At 41.1% G+C, this 18,732-nt stretch overlaps 2 protein-coding genes across 8 annotated transcripts in view; one reads left to right on the forward strand and one right to left on the reverse strand.

Annotated features, from left to right (window-relative positions):
* The window catches only part of LOC128256607 (uncharacterized), a 44,770-nt gene that overhangs the window by 5,082 nt on the left and 20,956 nt on the right, over positions 1 to 18,732 (reverse strand). For 6 of the 7 annotated variants that reach the window (XM_052987087.1, XM_052987088.1, XM_052987089.1 and 3 more), the window contains 2 exons: positions 6,546 to 7,359; positions 4,540 to 4,728 (listed from right to left, as the gene is read on the reverse strand). In XM_052987087.1, the coding sequence (XP_052843047.1) occupies positions 4,540 to 4,728; positions 6,546 to 7,335 (979 nt within the window). In that variant the 5' untranslated portion in view covers positions 7,336 to 7,359. Of the gene's footprint in view, positions 1 to 4,539; positions 4,729 to 6,545; positions 7,360 to 7,598; positions 7,685 to 18,732 lie in introns of those variants that run through there. The other variant, XM_052987092.1, reaches the window with a different exon arrangement.
* On the forward strand, positions 4,792 to 6,121 carry LOC128256610 (uncharacterized). The gene has a single exon (XM_052987095.1). It carries the CDS (start codon positions 4,919 to 4,921, stop codon positions 5,747 to 5,749), a length of 831 nt encoding a protein of 276 aa, XP_052843055.1. The 5' UTR covers positions 4,792 to 4,918; the 3' UTR covers positions 5,750 to 6,121.

Below are 18,732 nucleotides of genomic sequence, written 5' to 3' on the forward strand. Positions count from 1 at the left end.
TACTAATAGAGCATAACCAATCATTAAATGGACTCGTATTGCCCATCGCCCAATGCATATCTAATAACATCGTAAAATATTTTAACGTTCGGGCCTTAACAGCAATTGCAAACACTTAAAGAAGCAAACAGACTGGGCGCTAGAACGCTCCTCTTCGAATCTGATTAATAAACAAATTTATGCGCTTGTTCCATATTTATCGCCCGAAGATGAGGTGGTGGGCCAGCGGGACGAGGACGGCGACTGGGACTGGGACGGGGCATTTACGAACAATTAGCATAAAACATGAACAGCAAAAGATTCGAGGGATCAAGAAGGCTTCGCATTGCCATTGACTTCAAAGCGCATTATACGGCTACCCAATAAAATTTCCAAAACTATTTCCATCAAAACGGAATGGTCGAGTGGGTGGGCGGGGAGCTGTTACCCAAAACCGTGACCAGTGATGCGAGCTAGTGACTCAGGTCACTGACTAGCCCACTTCATTGGCGCAGGATTGCGTTCACTGCGAGGATTCAATACACGTTATTTGAATAGCATCTGGACGACAAAAACTAAGCATTTTTATGTAAATTTAAAATGATTTTAAGGTACCAATAAAAAAAATAATTAAAACTGCCATTTAAATCTTACAAAAAACAATTCCTTGCAAGATGATGTCAAATTTGAAATCACTGATCTTAAAATGTTTGCATAGCATTACAAGCACAACTCGTGGCCCGAAAACTTTGGCTTAAAAGCAATCATGGTGACCTATAATGTATGATCTGACATGTATTTTAAATTGTATGTATTTTATTTAATAAAATGCTTTAAAATAAACAAAACGTCTTCATTTCATAAGCACCTTAAATATTGGTTTATGATTTTATAACTATACCCTTGATCTGAATTGAAATTATTTCCTGATAAAAAGTATTTCATCTTTGCTAATCCAGTATTTATTTTTTCGACTTGTCATACGTTATAACCAACTAGATTAAATAAATCATAAACCTCTACTGTGTGAATAATATAAAAAGAGCTGGAAGATAAAGTCATATTGAATTGTGGTGAAATCCCTCTCAGATGATTTTTTTCATTGCCGTTGAGTCACTGCCTCCAACCAGTGGTCACTGGGTCTGCTGTGAGACATCTCTGCCATTCTCCAGCTTCTTTCGCTGACTCGTGCCAAAGTTGTTTAATAGCCGCAGCCCAGCCGCGGGCCTTGGTCCGTTCAAATTGCCCTGGCTCCGGCCATGTGTGGGCGCAGTGGCTTGGAAGCCGGGAAGCGGACGCGGATGAGGATGAGGATGATGGTGATGGTGATGGTGATGGTGATGATGATGATCAGGAGGCGCTGGGAGGGGGGTGGTCCGATCCGGAGCCAATGCAGGTTGACAGCCGTTCCAAACGGCACAACTCCACCCAAGGCCTGACCGAGTTCGCCTTTGATTAAAGTTTTCACCATTGTAATCACACAAGCCAAGGAAATGGGGGGCAGGACAGGATGGGATGAGATGGGATGGGATTGGATTGGATGGGAGGAGCGGCAGCAGAGTGTTAAACAATAATAGCAAACGGCGCGCGGGCATCAATTATATGACAACCTCAGCCACACTCCAAAAGACTCTGCCGGTTTTCCTCCCCATCTCCATCTCCATCCCCATCTCCATCTGCAGTCACCGCCGGCCACATGCCACAAATTCTACACCCACTTAACTTTCAAGACGGTGTCAAATGCCCGCCAGCCAAGAGGCCCGATTACACCTCCCCCCCCCCCCCAGTTTTCCATTCTCCCCCCAAAAAGTCGCTAGGCGGAGATGGCTTTGTTGCAATTTTGCCGGCTGACATGCAAGCGATGTTGAGGCAAAAGCATTTGAGACCCAGAGAGCTGGAACCAAATCTTAGAACTGAACATCTGAAGTGGTCCAGAGGAGGAGGAAAAGGGGTTTGTGAAGGATGAAGTGGAGTTTTCCAGAGTTGCCAGAGGATAGTCCCAGAAATCTAAGTTTACTTGCAAAACATACTTTATTTTCTTAGTAACTGACTAAATATTTACAAGATATATATAAAATAAAAAATCTTAAAAAATCGTTTATTAATATGATTTAACTTTTTTGAAATGACTTTTTAAGTTAACAAATTACAAATACATTTTTATTAGAATTTGTTGATCTCAAATGTAATGTGCTAGTTAGAATGCGGTTTCTTAAAGAAACAAGGGTTTATTTTAAACAAAAATAATAAATCATTTTAAGAGTCATGAGCATGCAAAAAATACCATTATTTCAATCTCAATTGATATGCATCAGAAAATCCCGCACAAAAACATATAAAAGTGCCCCAAAAAAGTTCAATAACCAAAAGCCATGGGAAAGGCGGAATACTTGAGTACTTTACTTTATGCAAATGTTCACGCAAAAGCCGCGACTTTGTGCCACTTTCAGATCAAATGGAATCGACATCGACATCGACATCATCATCGGAATCAGAATCAGAATCGAAATCAGTTTGGGAATCGGGCAGAAACCAAGTGCAGATGGCATGCAGTAATATCTCACGTACGAGTGCCAATGCGAACTGGGGAGAATTCCTCGCGGCAGACTTGGTTTTCCATAACGGAATGGAGTCGGCGGGCAGTGAGAGATCGATAATCGGTTTTGAAACCAAGTCGGCGGGAACATGTAATAAGCGATAATCCACAATAAATGCGCATGCGTGCAGCGCCAGCAAAAACAGCATCAAATGGGAAGGAGCTAAAGCTGAAGCTGAAGCTGTAACTGAAGCTAAAGCCATCCTCGAACATCAACTGGATCGGGAAAATTATAGCATTTATGGTGATAGAGGGGCGCAAAGTCTTTATTGATTTCTCATCTTTTTTCGACGCTTTTTCCTTGGCTTTCGATGAAAGCAATTTACAATTGCGAAAATATAAATGTTTATTTAGCTATATCTGGTCTTTATAAACATTAATTGACCTTGAGGCGGCGGCACACTTGGCAAAACTTTAATTAAAGCCAATTAAGTCCGGCATTAGAGGCGGCAAAAGCTCAACGAACTTAGAATGCGACTTTGGCATGCAATGGCGATGGCGATGGCTTTAGAGTGGCTTTGGAGTGGCTTTGGAGTGGCTTTGGAGTGGCTTTGGAGTGGCTACAGCTTCTGCTTTAGCTACAGCCCCAAGATGAATGAATCTTGCGGTGCAACAGCTGCAGATTCGAGCGGCACCTGATAAAACCAGCCATATCTTCTGGCCCGACTTGCAGCTGTTTGGCCGCATTTGTCGGCCGGCATCTTAGAATGCAATCATCAAACGTTTTGCGGTTGCCGATGAGGGGTAGAAAACATTATTGGGATTGCCGTTTGCTATAACTCGGCCTATAATGACGCTCTGCGGTCGTCAGAACAGCAGTGGAAAAGTGAAATCGGTATATAGATAGATGGTTCTTGCTTTCTTTCGTTGCTCATATTTTTGCCATATTTTATTGGCTTTTCTATTTTGATTTCCCAATCACTTCATCAGCCACTTCCTGCCCTCATTTCTTCGCTTACCTAACTAGCTGGCTCCAATACCCATACCATTTTTTTTTTCACAACTCCACCCATCTGAAAAACGCTAGACCTCAATCACATATCACATAACCGGCAAAAATAAGTAAAATACTCTTTGTGCGAATCATTGAAACTAAACTGAACTCAACCAAAGTAAAGTGAACTGAACTGAACTTAACTGAACTGCACTGAATAGCATATAATGCCCGGCTTTGTCACACTTTGTCGGCTATTGACTGGGAGCTATAATACACTGAGAATAACATATATATGTTTAAAATGTGATATCATACACCATTCTGGAATATGCTGGTAACTGCTTTTATAATATGTATAACAAGAAATTGGAACTACATTTTTAGGGGAAATCGGCAGATAAACTATTGTCTGCTCATTCTTTTCATGAATTAAGAAGCTAATTTTACTGAACAGAACATATTCCCTTATTGATTTTGTATATTTTCGCGCTAAGTATAGGCCTTTGGTTCCACCGCGAAAAGCGAGACCACAGGCAGTCCCAGTCCTCTTCACTTCCAACTCGTGCCGAGCTGAAAACAATACGAATTCCAATTGCAGACATCGGATCGCATTACGGCGGCAAAATCGGGTCAATACGGTATTTGGGAGTGGAAGTGTGTGGCATACGACAAAACACGCATCGTATCGATGACAATTGCAACTGATTGGCACTGATTTACACTCCGCTAAACACGGAAGCACTGGGAGTGCTGGCTCCTATGTTTAGCCTCGGAAATTAATTGTTTCAATTAAAATGTGCTCTAAATTGAGCTCTTAATACCTGGCTGACAACAAACTCTCAGCAGGCCTATAATTTATGGCATCGTTTTCCCCATCAACTTTGTTCAGGAGAGTTCCCTTTCCATTTTTGTCGAAAATAAAATAAGTTCCGTAGAGGAAAACACTCGAGGCGCCGCCACTTGATGGGAAAATCAATTTCCAGACATTTTCCCGGATTTGGGTTCTATTTTTGGCCATGGTACTTACCATTCCTCGTGGTGCTGGCCAATGAAGCGGTGCTCCCAGTGTGTGAGTTGCTGTTGCTGACGTCATGGCTGTTGCTGTTGCTGTTGCTGCTGCGACTCAGCTCGTTGGATGGCAATGAGCTCGATTTGTGTTCATCGTCCAGGACAACAACTGGCACCGCTGTCACCAATTTGTAGTCGGGCAGGTGACCTGTGGAGAAGGAAGGGGTCTCAGTTTTGTTTGAGGAAACCAGGAAACGAGTACCAGGCCATTGGCCCTCTGAAATCTGCGGGAATTATCACGAGAGCGGGCGATAAGGATGAGATTTCAGGAAATGCCACAGTAAAATCAGAACAAATAAGGAATTTATAGATCAGTATAATTAAGATTTTCCATCGCAATGGTCGTCCACATCTCAGTCATTTTATTACTGGGATTAAGTTCGTTTTTAAGTCCAGTTCAAGCAGTGATTAGTGGCGATATATACGGACCTTTGGTTGAACTTGTGGTCAAACAACTAAATGGCAGTCATTTGGATTGGGATAATTGGACTACGAAAATGAGTTTGACTTTGGAAAGTAAACAGCAGAAGCGAGTGGCATGGAATATTCCCTGGTCGCACCTGCTGGAGGATGGAAAATCGCTACTAGAAGTGCAACAACAACTTAGTCCCGGAAATGCTTTCAAGCTGAGGCTGTGGATGAGCTACTATTGGTACCTACGACGATCTCAGCTCATGAATGGGATTCTTCTATCAAACTTTGCCCTGGAATTGGCGAAACTCCAAAGAAATGAACCAGAAGTATGGAACAATGATGTCCAAAACATGTGGCAGAGTTTGCCAAGATCTCTGAGGATATTATTAAAAAGTCGCACCGTATGCCTGCAACACAAAACGGAGATGTTGTATGTGGCAACTGAAAAACAACTGATCTTGGGCGCCAATAACAATTGTAGTATGTGGGTGGTTGAGGAATGGAACGATCACCGGCTAGAACTAGTGAATTTCTGTGATGATAAAACCACTTTCTACATCAGGACGGCATCACCTGACGGATCGCATGTCTTGCTCAGTGTCCGCAACAATGTAGCTAGACATTTTTGTGTGCTAAATGGCATGAGTTTCTATAAAGAAGTCTCCAAGACGTCAGAAATGGAAAGCCATTGCCATTGGCAAATAAATGATTGCACCTTTTTACCTTTGACATTTTCAGCTAACAATAAAATCTAGCTATTCGGAAATAAAAATGTACTTAATATCAGGTATCAGCTTTAAATAATTTTAGAACAGAGTAAATTGCGATTAACTGGGGTATAGCGAAAGGATTTTATTTTTTGAGCTCTGGTTCTTATCAAAAACTAGACTTTTAAGTATATTTTACAGCCAGCTCTTTTGCAACTTAAGAACAATCGAGGCGGTCAAATTTAAATTAAATTTTTTTTTGGGATTTTGGAAGAATACCCCTGATAACATTGTTTTAATTTGATATTTAGTGGGAAATACATAGTGCAACACGGAATTTCATCGCATTTGAATGATTTTCAAAACTATACCTATTTTGGTTTCTGTGGCTAAGGCTCTATCTTTTAAGAACATTTTCATATTTTGCATCTTATCTTTAAAATGATTGTATGTTAAAATATATGTATTGAAATGTAAATTTTAGAACACTCCACAAACTTAAAAAAGTTCATTCATGTTTAACTAATTCTTATGTTAAAAAAAAAAAAAATTTTTGGAACAAATTGAAGTTCTAAGACACATCGGTCTTCATTAAATAGAAGGAGGGTTTTTTAGAAATTTTTTTATATATTTACTTGTTTAAAATGTTTTTTTTTAAATAATTCTTATCTTGGATATTCTGTTTTATATTCTTTTTATTCATGCTTTTTTTTTAATAGACAAATACAAAAAAGTCTTGACCTAACAAATTAACAGAAGAATCTCCTTTAATTTATAAAATAACCTTTGGCGGAAATTCAAGGGTAATTTAAAGTTTTTGTTTAGAGTGCAAGGTGTTACTCACCGTTGGGGGTCAGGGATCGACTGCTCTTGTTGCTGCCCGCCCCCCCGTTGGCGTTGGCCCCCTTCTCGTACAAGCAACTGCTGGAAGCGGCGTGCAGACGCTGGGCAACATATTGCTGGTACTGGGCAGCGTGTTGCTGCTGCTGGTGTTGCAAGGTGGCAATGCTGTTGGTGCTGCCATAGCTCAGCAGCAGTGTTGCCGAGTTGCTGCCAGTGTTGACATTGCTGCCAAGTTTCGTGGGCACTGGCACGTAGATGGTGGGTGGCTGATGTTGCTGCTGTTGCTGTTGTTGCTGTTGTTGCTGCTGTTGGCGATGCAAACTTGTGGCCTCTTGAAGCGACATCACCGATATGGCCGATGGTGTCTGCCGTCCACTTAGTAGACATGTGGGCGTGGCCGTGCGTAACGGTTGCTGCTGGTGTTGCTGCTGATGTTGCTGATGCTGCTGCAGCTGTTGCAGACCGCCGGCAGATGTTGCTGCTGTGCCGGTGGCTGTTGCTGTGACCGCTGCCGTGGCGGTGGCTCCATTGCTGGTCAGGGTGGTGCAGCTGAGTATCATGACGGGCGACTTGTCATGCAGATCAGGCAGCGATGAGGAAATTGCGGTGCTGCTCACAACGCTCTTGTTCAGTCGGTTGCTGCATGTTGCTGGCGTGTGACCTTTGTTGTTGCTGCTATTCTGGCAAATGCTGCTGCTGCTGCTGCTGTCGGCTTGCTGTTGCTGCTGTTGTTGCTGAGCGGCTAGTGTGCTGTAGGTGTCCGTGGATTTGCGCGTTTTGAAGAGACGCATACTATGTTGCTGTTTCTGTTGTTACTGCAATTGAAAGAAAATTGTGGGTTAATTATCGGAAAACGCGAAATTAGAGTAGAGCTCTTTTTGGCCCAAAATTTGTCTGCAATCTCCATCGACATTCCCTATTTGTTCGCTGCTGTTGCTTTTTTCGTCCAACGGAGCGTATAATTAACGCAAATTGCAGCAAATTTTGAAGTGTTGCTGCTGCCACAGCAACTTTAGTAAATAGCATGGCCAATGAATGACTATTGATTTCCTACTTTCTTGGCTTTGACATGGAAATGGAAATGCTCCAGATAACAGTTGCAAGACGATGATTAATTCCCAGCTCAATGGGTTTATTTACAGAGCGGTTGTGATGAATTCACAGCTCGGTTGCTCTATTTATAGAGTAGTTTGTTGTCTAAAAATAAATGCCAATATTCCCCTCGCCTATCAACCGCTTATCAGCTGGACGGCACTTCCCCGTAAGCTAATGGATCTGTCGCCTTATCGGTTCAATAAACGCATTAAAGGTGATTATCAGACGGCAATAATAAATAACCGAAAACACTCTGTACATATGTACATACCTGTTTTATGTGGTCTTACATAATATTTGCTCAGTCGCCGGGGCTTTTGTTTTTACCCACTGCTGGTATGGCAATATTTGCTCAACATTTTTACTTGTGACTAGCGTGCAAATCAAGGAAAGTCAACGCCAGGCGGCGAAGGTCAGCCAACAGCTGTCGAGTGGGTGGCCGGGCGGGCATTGAACCACTCAACCGCAGCGCAACCACAACTGGAGATGGCCAATTCACCCAACTGCCTTTTACTTTTCAAATAAGCCAACCTAGTCAAAGTTAATTTGATGTTTTACGAGCCTGCTGCCCAGCTAGCCGCAGCTAGCTAGCCAAGTTAGCTAAGTTAGCCAGCTGCAATCACCGCATCTTGTGGCCCTCGGTGCGGCTAATTGATGTGACATGTGCGTGTGCATCGGCGGTCTTATTTTGTACATGGACAAAAATCTTTAGTGGTGATCAATATAATCTGGCGTTAGAATTATAAAAATACCCGTATATAGAAAATATATCAGCATGTCCAAAAAATGTTTTTTTTTTTTGACTAAAATATTTTGTGCATCGATTACATTTTTTTTATTATTCCTTTTTAAATCCTTGCAACGCAGTAAAGGGTACATCTGTTACCCTATAAAGAAAATATATTCTTTATTAGCATCACTAGGAGAGTCGATCTAACCATGTCCGTCCGTTTTTGTGTTTTTTTTCGTGTGTAAGTTTATTTACTGCACTGTGATATCAGAGTACTATAAACTATCAATGTTAGCCATTAAGATAAGTGCTTAATAGCAGTACGACGAGCTAGATGAGCTTAAGCTTCAAATGTTTTGCAATACCTTATCTCATTTAACAAACGTTAAGCGTTCAGAGAAGTCAAATAGTTCGGAAGCATTTATTGCTTTAAGCTTGAAAAGTTTATAATATAAACTTTATATTGGAAAAATGTGTATAAAGAGCGAATATTCCATATCCAACTCTAATACTTAAGACTTTCATTACAATTTTTAAGGTTATAGTTATGGTTCCTAAAACTTTTTAAATTTTGTAGGACTTATAATAAATTAAGCTTAAATACAAGCTTATTTAATTATACAAATCTAATGATTTGATTGTAGAATTTAATTTGAATACCATTTAATCGTAATTAAAACCACTGCCCTCTGCTTGTTGGCCAAATCAAATGATTCCGCCATTCCTTCGGCGCTTCTTTGGTTCTTCGACTTGACGATGACCCCCGTCTATTTGTGTATATCCCCCAATAAATATCCCCTCTCCTCCGCTTAAAACATGCGCCATCGCCAGTTCCTCCGGCTACTGTTCAGTAATAATTTCGCTAATTTTATCAGAAGCTTTGAGACTTGTCTCTCTGATTTTTATGGACGCTTTTAAGCATGGGCCTGCGGTTTGGAACTGAACAATATGTTGTCGTAATGTGCATTTAATTGGTCTGTGAGAGGTCATTGCCGTAAATTTCCTGTGTGCTGTCTAATTAATAGTGCAAAATTTTAATGGCCAGAAGATGGAATCGGAGTCGGATGCGCAGCCAGGGTCCGAGTCCGAGTCATAGTCATAGTTTCCAGCCGCATTATGGAGTCCGATATCCAGGCAAATGGTCGTCTTGTTTATGGGGCGAAACCAGTTTCAAGGACGCGCCGCTGGCGCAATTCCAAGAACCTCACTTGGCTCATTACCGCATGACGATGATGCGGACTAGATGGAGTGGAGTGCCATCGGATCGGGATCCAGGGATCCAGGGCTTAAGGGCTCCAGGGAGTGGGCAGCGAGAACGTGACTCTCTGTCCGCGGGGCTGACGATTGCTAAACTATTTTTTAAACTGTCTTTCAGTCGGACAAGGACAAGGCTAAGCCGATGGCCTTTCAAAAGACCCCTTCCCTCCACCCTTCACCCTCTGCACTTATTTTATTTTATTTTAGTTGCCCTCGCTCGGTGTTATTTTTTTCTTAATAAGTAATAACAACATTTTCTCCCCATCCTTTAAACCCACTCCGCTGGAGGAGCCGGCTGCCCCGCCAATGGCCACCGCATAGTTGTAAAATTCCTGTAAACAAGCCGGGCTGCCACAGCTGTGGCATGCGGCATGTGGCAACTGCAACTGCCAACAGACACACACACACACACACACACACACACACACACACACACTGACTCACAGAAACACTCCAACGCACACTGATTCAGATGATCCCGCCAACAATTGCGGCAATGCATTTGCTCCACGGGTTTCCAGAAAAAATTCATCAGAAGTGTGGAGAACTCTAAGCTGGGGATTTTTTTTAAGCTCCCAGCTAAATTTTTTGGGAAAATGTTAAAATTACTGGTATAACACTGTTATTTTCCAAGAAACTTTTTAATTTTTTTGAGAAAAACACAAGAAGTGTAAGTTTTCCGCAATTTTGATGTTAAAAAATGTTTTTAAATCAACCCATTTTAATGACGCAAGCTAAAAAAAAAATTCAGAATAGAAATTTTTATTTTGAAATAGGTATTTATACTTTTTTACATTCCCTAAAAATTTGAGAATTTTTAATAGTTTCATTATTTTTAAATTTAGAAACCTTAAGCCGTACTTCAAAAACTACTTGAACACCCCACTTGGTGGCTTTATCACGGGGCAGCGCAAGAGTTGTTACCTTTTGTTGCCACAAACATTTTGAGTTATTTTTTCTGTGCATGCCTTACATATAGAAGCACACGTATATATATATATATATATATATATATATATTCGATATGGCCTATCTACCGAGCGCCTACATGGCCCAGTGTGAGTGCGAGTGCGAGTGAGTGTGTCTACTACTGGCAAGTCCGCATTCTTTTAAAGGTTGCCAAGTTGGCCAGGCCGAAACCAAGACGCAGTCGGAGTCGGAGTCGAAGTTTTGGGCCCCAGACGGAGCGGACCAGTTCGAACGAAACCTAAACCAAAACCGAAAACCAAAACATTTGCCCAGCGGCTGCCTTGAACGGTGCGTCGGTGACTTTGGCGCATGCGTTCAGTTTTCAGTTTTCATTTTCGTTTTAATTTGCTGCCAAGAAGGCAGCCCAAAATGAAAATGAAAAAAAAAAAAAAAACAGAATCTTGTCTGATTTGTCAGAACTTTAAGCACTTTTCGGGCGCCAATTAAAACTTTAACTGCTCTGCACTCCGAAATCAAAACTGAATTGCGGCTAGAAGCGAGCCAGCCACTAGAAACCGGCAATTTTCTGTCTTGCACTGAAAAGTGGCTGACCTTCAGGTGGCACCTGTTTGCCCAGTGCAAGAAGATTATCGGAAACAGCCAGCCAGTGGTCGCTGTTCCAGCTAATTAAGCATATCAATATGACTATCCCAAAGTGTTGCTTCTTCTGTGACTCATCCGCTGGTGGAAAACGCGGACTGGAATGTTGCCGGCGTTGATGCCGCATCGCATGGCTATAAATAGTTAACCTAATCAAAATGCAGGCGTGTAAGCAAACCATTTGCATAGTTGTTGATGTGGATGTTGCTCTTGTCGTTGTTATGCTGTGTTGCTGCCGTTGCCGTTGCGTTGCTGTTGCTGTTGCTGTTGCCGTTGCCGTTGCTGTTGCATGTCGCTCGTTGGCAATTAACTTTGGCATGCGCAGACATTGGTCTAAATGTCAAGGTAAATTATGATGCATTCAGCTATTACGTCTAATAGTCCGAAATTCATGCACGTGTGCAACTATTTTTAGTTGTTGCTGTTGCCATTGCTGTTGCCATTGCTGTTGCCATTGCTGCTGCTCTTGCTCTTGCCGGCAATGACAGATCACTAAAACCTGCTGCAACTCCACCTCCTCGCCCTGTTGCTGTTGTTGTTGTTGTTGCAGTAGTTTGATGCATGTCTTTGGCTGCGCCCTTTTCTACGCTAATTAAGCTGCGTCTTGGACACAGTCTCAGTCGCAGTCTCAGTCTCAGGCCCAGTATCAGTCCCAGTCCCAGAGCTTTATCTGCAAGGCCTCTACGGTTGCCATCTGAAAAGATGAAGATGACCAGGTGGGGAGGGAATGAGCCCACGGCGATTGCAACATTTAATCATCACATTGCTGCAAAAATCGTATCATTAGCGTTTTTACGATTACGCGCTTTATTAAAAAAGATGCGGCTGCAGCAACAGTTGCACATGCAGCAATAGTTGCCGATTACAGTGTGTAAGGCACCATGGTTGACATTGGGCTAAAAATGGTAACAGAATACTTTCTTAAAATTATATTCTTATGATCATCTTAGATTGCTCTGGGAATTCTCAGCCTTAAATTTAATTAATTACGATTAGTATTTAAAATTTTTTTCTTGGCTAAAATTTGTGTTTCAACATCAAATACTATAAAAAAATAACTTTTTCGAATATGTAGCTTTGACCGGAATAATTTAGTTTAATTTTTTAGCTTCTTAGTTTTTGATTTTTTATCCATTGTACCTCAGATGATTACATATTTTGTGTCCCTTCTGTGGAAAATTGCTCGCACAGACACTAACTGCGGCAAACACATATGCGCTTACAAAGTGAAGCGAAAAAGGAAGGCGGGAAAAATTCTAATCAATGCTATCAGCAACTATGCTGCGGCTAATGTTGCTGATGCACTGCTGGCTGGTAGCAACTTTGTCGTTGCCGCAGCACGTACATGTAATTTTTTTAATTGCGGGCAAACATTTAGCAATTGGTGCACCGCAGCAGCAACAACGGTGCACCCAAACAAAAGTCCGAAAGATTATACATAAAATCGTTGTGTTAAAAATAAACTAAATTCACTGGTATGATAGTTTATATAAGTATACTTTGTACACTAGGCAATTCTAACATTTACACGAAATGGTACCAATTTAATAGCAAATGATATATTATTCAGACTAAAGAATATCAAAAATAAACTATGGAACAAGTGAGCTTATCAGCACAAATCCACTGCCACACCTTCATATTGAAAGTCGTAAGGCCTGGAATTTATGTAACAAAGGGTTCGTTTTATTGACTTTATATATTTCAGTATAGCAGCAGCAGCAGCAACGGCAACAGCAGGCTTGCAGTTATGATTTTGATGATGGACATACACCCACAACAAGCAGAAACTCCGAAAAGAACTGCTCAATTATGTCCAGCCAACAACTGTTGCCTGTAAGCTAATACTTTCACTGCTGTTGCCGCTGCACTGGCGCCAGCAGCATGTGTTGCTGCTGACAAGCAGTGACAGGACGCCATATCCTTGCGGGCTTCGCCACTCGCAACACGACACCAGCAACATGTGATGCAATAAAAACGAGCAACAGCAACAGCAACAGCCATGTGATGCTTCACTTAATCAGGTGTTGCGACTGATCCGCCACGACAATTACACACGAGTGCGGCCAATTCTGCAATGCTGCAATGTTGCTGCCAGCCCATGTCTCTGCTTGTAGCAATTATGCCTTGAACTTGTTCTGACTGCACAACAGCAACATCAACAGCAACAGCAACAGCAACTGCAACTGCAACGCTCTGAAATGACAATTTCATTTGGAGCCCAGTGAGCCGACTGCGGAGGTTGTTCAACCCACCTGGCCATAGCTCCGTGGCTTGTCATTAGCTAATGCATGACGGCAGTGGAAAAGTAGAATGCGACTGTGCGCCTCAATTAGTTTTAAATTAAATTGCGGCTAACGCTGAGTCTGAACCATCAGGATCAAGTTCGGTGAATGATGATCCTTAGCCTCCTGGCTCGAAATCAGTTGGTAAAATAAAATTGTAATAAGATGGCGCTTAAAGATTGGAGAAATTGTGAAAAACCTTAGTTTTTAACTTGAATGTCAAACGACTTTTGTATAATGAAGTGATGTATTAAAAGTCTATTTTAGCAAAAGAAACACTAAGGTTGTTCCAAAGCCACACTATTTGGGCGAAACATAAAAGTTTTGAATTATTTTTTAGACCGCGGATCCTGTAGGTGATGGAAAATAAGTTTGAATGGGACTTTTACTAAGAAGTAGAAATTTTGAACTCGAGAAAAGTGACTTGAAAAAACAAGTTTATAAACTAAATTTATGTCATTGGGTAATATTCATTTGATATTCATATTTCATATTAAACATCATAATTTCTGAGCTTTTCTAATGAACTTAGCTGGCATATAATTCGTTGATTTTACTAACCTTCTTAATAATACTTGTAATGTTTTTTAGTTAATTTGGATGTTGTTTTAACTTGTTCTGACTGCACAACAGCTATGGCGACGCTCTGAAATGACAATTTCTTTTGGAGCCAATTCAGCCGTCTGCCGAGGTTGTTCAACTCATTTGGCCATAGTTCCGTGGCTAATGCTTGACGGCAGTGCAAAAGGAGTGTTTAGAATGCGACTGAACCGCCTGAGAACCTCAATTATGAGTGCACATGCGCAGTCGGGGAATGTGTTGCATGTTGCAGCTGTGCCTTTGGCGATCCCTCTCCGTTGGCGAAGTGTGTAGTCCTAAGAAGAGCCGGGTTGAAAAGTGAAAGGTAAACAAGAGGGCACATTCCCCGCCATTATCCCTGCAGATTAGCAGGTCCAAGTTTACTTTGTGTCGGATCTCTGTCAACATCTTTACGCCGATGGCCGCCGAGTGGGTCCAGGTTTATTGCGGCAATTCGGGCCCTCGGTTAGGAAACAAACATACTCGTAAATGTTGTCGCTCACTTTTGACACCTCAATGATTTTGTGTGTCAGGCAAACAACGACACACCAGCCAGCCACAAATTCCACGACTCTAAAACAATAAATACATACGTACGGGCTTTGTCACTTTCCTTTCACTTTTGTTGCGTCTGTGTAAATGTGCTGCTCTTGGGGCCATAATTTATTGGACATTTTCTTTGATAGCTGCTCATTAGCTAAGAACACAAATCACTGGCAAAGGCTAACAAGCAAAAATAAGTCTCCAAAGACCGCAGGAACATCAACAGCAAACCCGGCAGCAAAACACGCACCACTCGGGGCGAAAGCAATTTCCTTGGAAAATTGCTGCCTGCAATCTCTCAGGATGCTGGCCAAGCCAAAGTTTTGCCTCCGAGAAGAGCGCTTCATCAATTTTTATATCGATGAAGACCCATTTGGTTGATAACTCCATTTGTGGCAAATGTTGCGCACGCGCGTTTTAGTTGCTCTGTCCGCTGATGATGTTGCTGTTGTTAATGTTGTTGCTCCTGCGACGTTGCCGTTAGTAAATTTCGCGCGAAAAACATCAAAGTTGCCTGCACTCAAAGAAAAAAACCTGTTACAATAGCCTTTAAGCTTGAACGTAATAATGATTTTGTTTAGTTTTTCTTGGAAATTCAATTATTCTAATAAAGTGTTTTATTTGAAACAACACTTTGTTTTCTTGTTAAAATGTATAAAACAACGGTTATGTTTATAAATTTCATGAAAGTTGAATTGGTAAAATAAGAAAAGGATTTAGTAATAGTTACCTACTTTTTATATGGACTCTTTTAAACAATTTTTGTATGTCAAATAACAACATTTCTAATAATGTGTCTGCCTTGTTGCAAATTAAATAATTTAAATCATAGAAATTTGTGACCATCATCATAGAAAAAACATATTTATATACAAATTTAAGGTTAAAATATAAACTACAAAATGTAATTTATATAGAGAATTTTTGAATTTAAAAAAAGGTAGTGTGTATTTTTAAAACTATTTTATCAAAAATTTAAAAATGTATTTAACCTTAAGAAATGGAAGACCTTCTAAAATCGAAGGAAATTTTGATATATCATTATCAATTAACTTACTTGGCATTTAATTATTTTGGCTATATATATATATATATATTTAAAGATTCGGCTTACATTTTGTACATTTTAGAAAACAATTTCCCAAACTTGGGTTCAGTGTCTATCATATCCAAAACGCTGAAAATATTTTCGTTATTTTAAAATGTTTTCTAAAATATTGCAAAATAAGTTTCAGAAATAAAAACAATAATTGTTTGAGTGTGGCCAAGCACCTTTCAATGCAGCGGTGGCTGCTGCTGCAGTTGCAAAAGGCAACGCACGTGTTGCTATGCTCGCTATGAGGATGTTGCTGCCGTAACAGTTGCAATTGTTGTTGTCGCCGGACTGTCACTGGCCGTTTAGGCCAAACTTGGTAAATTGTTTTGTTGAGCACTGAACGTTGGCCTTTCTTTTCAGTGCGCTTATATGGCCAGCAGTTGCTGCTGTCTCCGAGTGAGAGTTGCATACTAATGCCATCGAGTATTTGTTGCTGCTTACTCTTTTTTTGCTGGCCAGCGATTTTAATTACCACATTGGGCAGAAAAGCTGAGAGGCAGGCAGGCAGGCAGGCAGCAGGCTAAGAGCCAGAGCATTGATTTGGCACAATTTACATATCAAAGCGAGCGAAGCAAACTTCCTGTTCCACACCCAAACACAGCAGCAGCAGCAGCAGCAATATCAGAGCAGCCAGCAGCAACAGTCGAAGCAGATGTTTGCCATGGGTCAAGCCCGAGTTGTTGGCCATTTACAGCAGCCACTGAACTGACTTGGTTGTGATGATGATGCGACTGCTGCTGCGAGTCCATTGGCCCTCATGCTGTTTACTTGCACCACTTTTTGTTGCTTTGCTTTTTCTGTTTGCCACATTACGTGTTTGTTGCTCCTCGCGTTGATGTTGCTCCTGGCATCTCGCATTGATGTTGCTGCTGCCTCTGCTGCTGCTTCTGCTGCTGCTGCTGCTGCGCGAGTGCTCATTGCACTGGGCAACTTCTTTCTGTGGGTATTAAAATTACTTGGCATGTAATTAGTTTGGCTTTTTTGTCGTTGCATCTTGTCGATCGCTGCGTGTGGCCCCCCGTCCGAAAAACGTTTCCCAGTGATGGATGCCACTTTGTCTTCGCCCGATGCAGCAGCTGAAGGTGTTATTTTTATGGCTTTATAATGTGAGTCAGCCCGAGTGTGGCTCTTCCTTGGTTCTTGCCCCGTTACGTGGCATGTCAATCACCTGGACATGGCTTTGTAATTTGCACAATGGCCAGAAGTGAAAAGAAGCCGACCTGAAAGATACGGAATGTCTTAACGAGAACGAAAGCCTGGCCATGGATCGATACTGATCTAGAGATTGGGTGAAATTCCACAGAAACGTATTATTTCAGTAGGACAAGGCTCTCACAGAAAGAAGCTGACAGAAAAAAAAAATATGACACGGCTGCAAACAAAGTTTTTCTTTCTTCTGTAATCATAATGCATATTGATGGATGCTCTAGGTGAACTAGAGAATCTTTTCCTGGAAAGAAGTAATTAACTAAAGCAGACTACTAGCTTAAATGGAGAATAGTGTAGGTAGCTCAATGAAAAGATTTCAAAAGAAAACGACATAGACTAGAATACTTCATTTATTTAATTAAAAATGTGTTTCACTAAAATAGCACAATAAAGTAGTTATATTTATTCGTCCATAAATTTTATAGCTACTCAGATTAATTTCAAGCAATGCAAATTGGTGGAGAATCGTTTTTAAAGCATATTATTTTATTTTACAATCTTTCCACTTGATAGAACACTCAGGGGAGAAAGTAAGGCCAAGGAAAATACAAATGAAGATAATTCTCGCAGAAGCTTGAAGTGTCTTGTGGATACTAAACCATCATTAGTGGCAGCAATAGCTTTGGATTTGCCTGTTCAATCGCTATTCTTTCTCAGTTTGGTTCTTTTGTCCATCGTCGATCGTCGATGGTCCATCAACAATTTGAGGCTTCGATCAGTCCCCTTTCCCCCGTTTTATGGCACATTTACTGGCACATACTGAGGTTTGGTCTCGTTGTTTCCGTTTGTGCCACTTGTGTCCAGTTGAGTTGAAAATTATTGTGATTATGGTAAACATGTTGCTCTCACTGCTGCTGCTGATCCCCAGCTGCGCACCTGCTGCTTTTGTGGTTCAGATTCCTTTGCAGTTTCGCAGTTTGCATATATGCGCACATGCTGTTTTATGGCCGTCGTTTCCATTGTTAGACTCGTTTGTCCGCTTAATTGCCGCTTTGGATTCCGATTTGAATTCTGTTTGCTCAGGTCTTTGGCACCGCCTTGCTAAGCACTTGGGATGTGCAGCTGCATTTGCTGGAATTCTAAGAGGCGTGACTAATCAATCGAGGGCTCTGGTCTCTGGGCTCTGGGCCCTTTTCCTGTTAATCGAGAAATCATGCCTGATTTACACAAAGTTTTCGTGTCGTTTTATGAGCCCAGCATTTCCCTTGATTGGCACTCCAATGTCGAATTCATCACTGGCTCCATCTTTAGTCATTTTTTTCAGTTTTGGGTTTATGGTTCAGACGCGCCCTAGTTGAAATGCATAGGCGTCGGAGATGATCGAATTGCTTGCCTTCAAAACTATTTGTTTGCTCTGCCATTGCACTTGAGTGGGGGTAAAAATCAGATGTGTAGTCCCAAAAAAAAGAGACCCACAGTCAGACATGAATGACGAAAAACCGAAAAGATTTATCGAAAAACATATTTAAGCACATTACAAAATTATAAAGATAAAGAATTTTTAAAGGAATGTTTTGTTTCATATTAAAAAACTTGCATTATACTAAAAAAAGTAGATTTCAAAATAAAATGTTTAACAAAATTAAAATTTAAGGACCGGAATAAAAGACCGAACAGAATCAATTTTTAACCTTTTAATGTTCACTGACTTTTTAATTGAGCAGATAAATTCACAAGTATTTGCTATAAGTCGATACACAATCGATACAATACAATTGTGGATGTTATTCCTACTCAAAATGCATTCCCCACTGCAACTTCATGCAACTGCTAGATAAAGCTCTTACATAAAGTGCTCCCAGACACTCAAGTATCTCTTTTATTC

Source organism: Drosophila gunungcola (assembly GCF_025200985.1).
Source record: "Drosophila gunungcola strain Sukarami chromosome 2R unlocalized genomic scaffold, Dgunungcola_SK_2 000027F, whole genome shotgun sequence".
NCBI classification, from domain to species: Eukaryota; Metazoa; Arthropoda; class Insecta; order Diptera; family Drosophilidae; genus Drosophila; species Drosophila gunungcola.

What these genes read in the sequence shown, in the direction of transcription:
- LOC128256610 (XM_052987095.1), top strand. Translation starts at nt 4,919, where the DNA reads ATGGTCGTCCACATCTCAGTCATTTTATTACTGGGATTAAGTTCGTTT.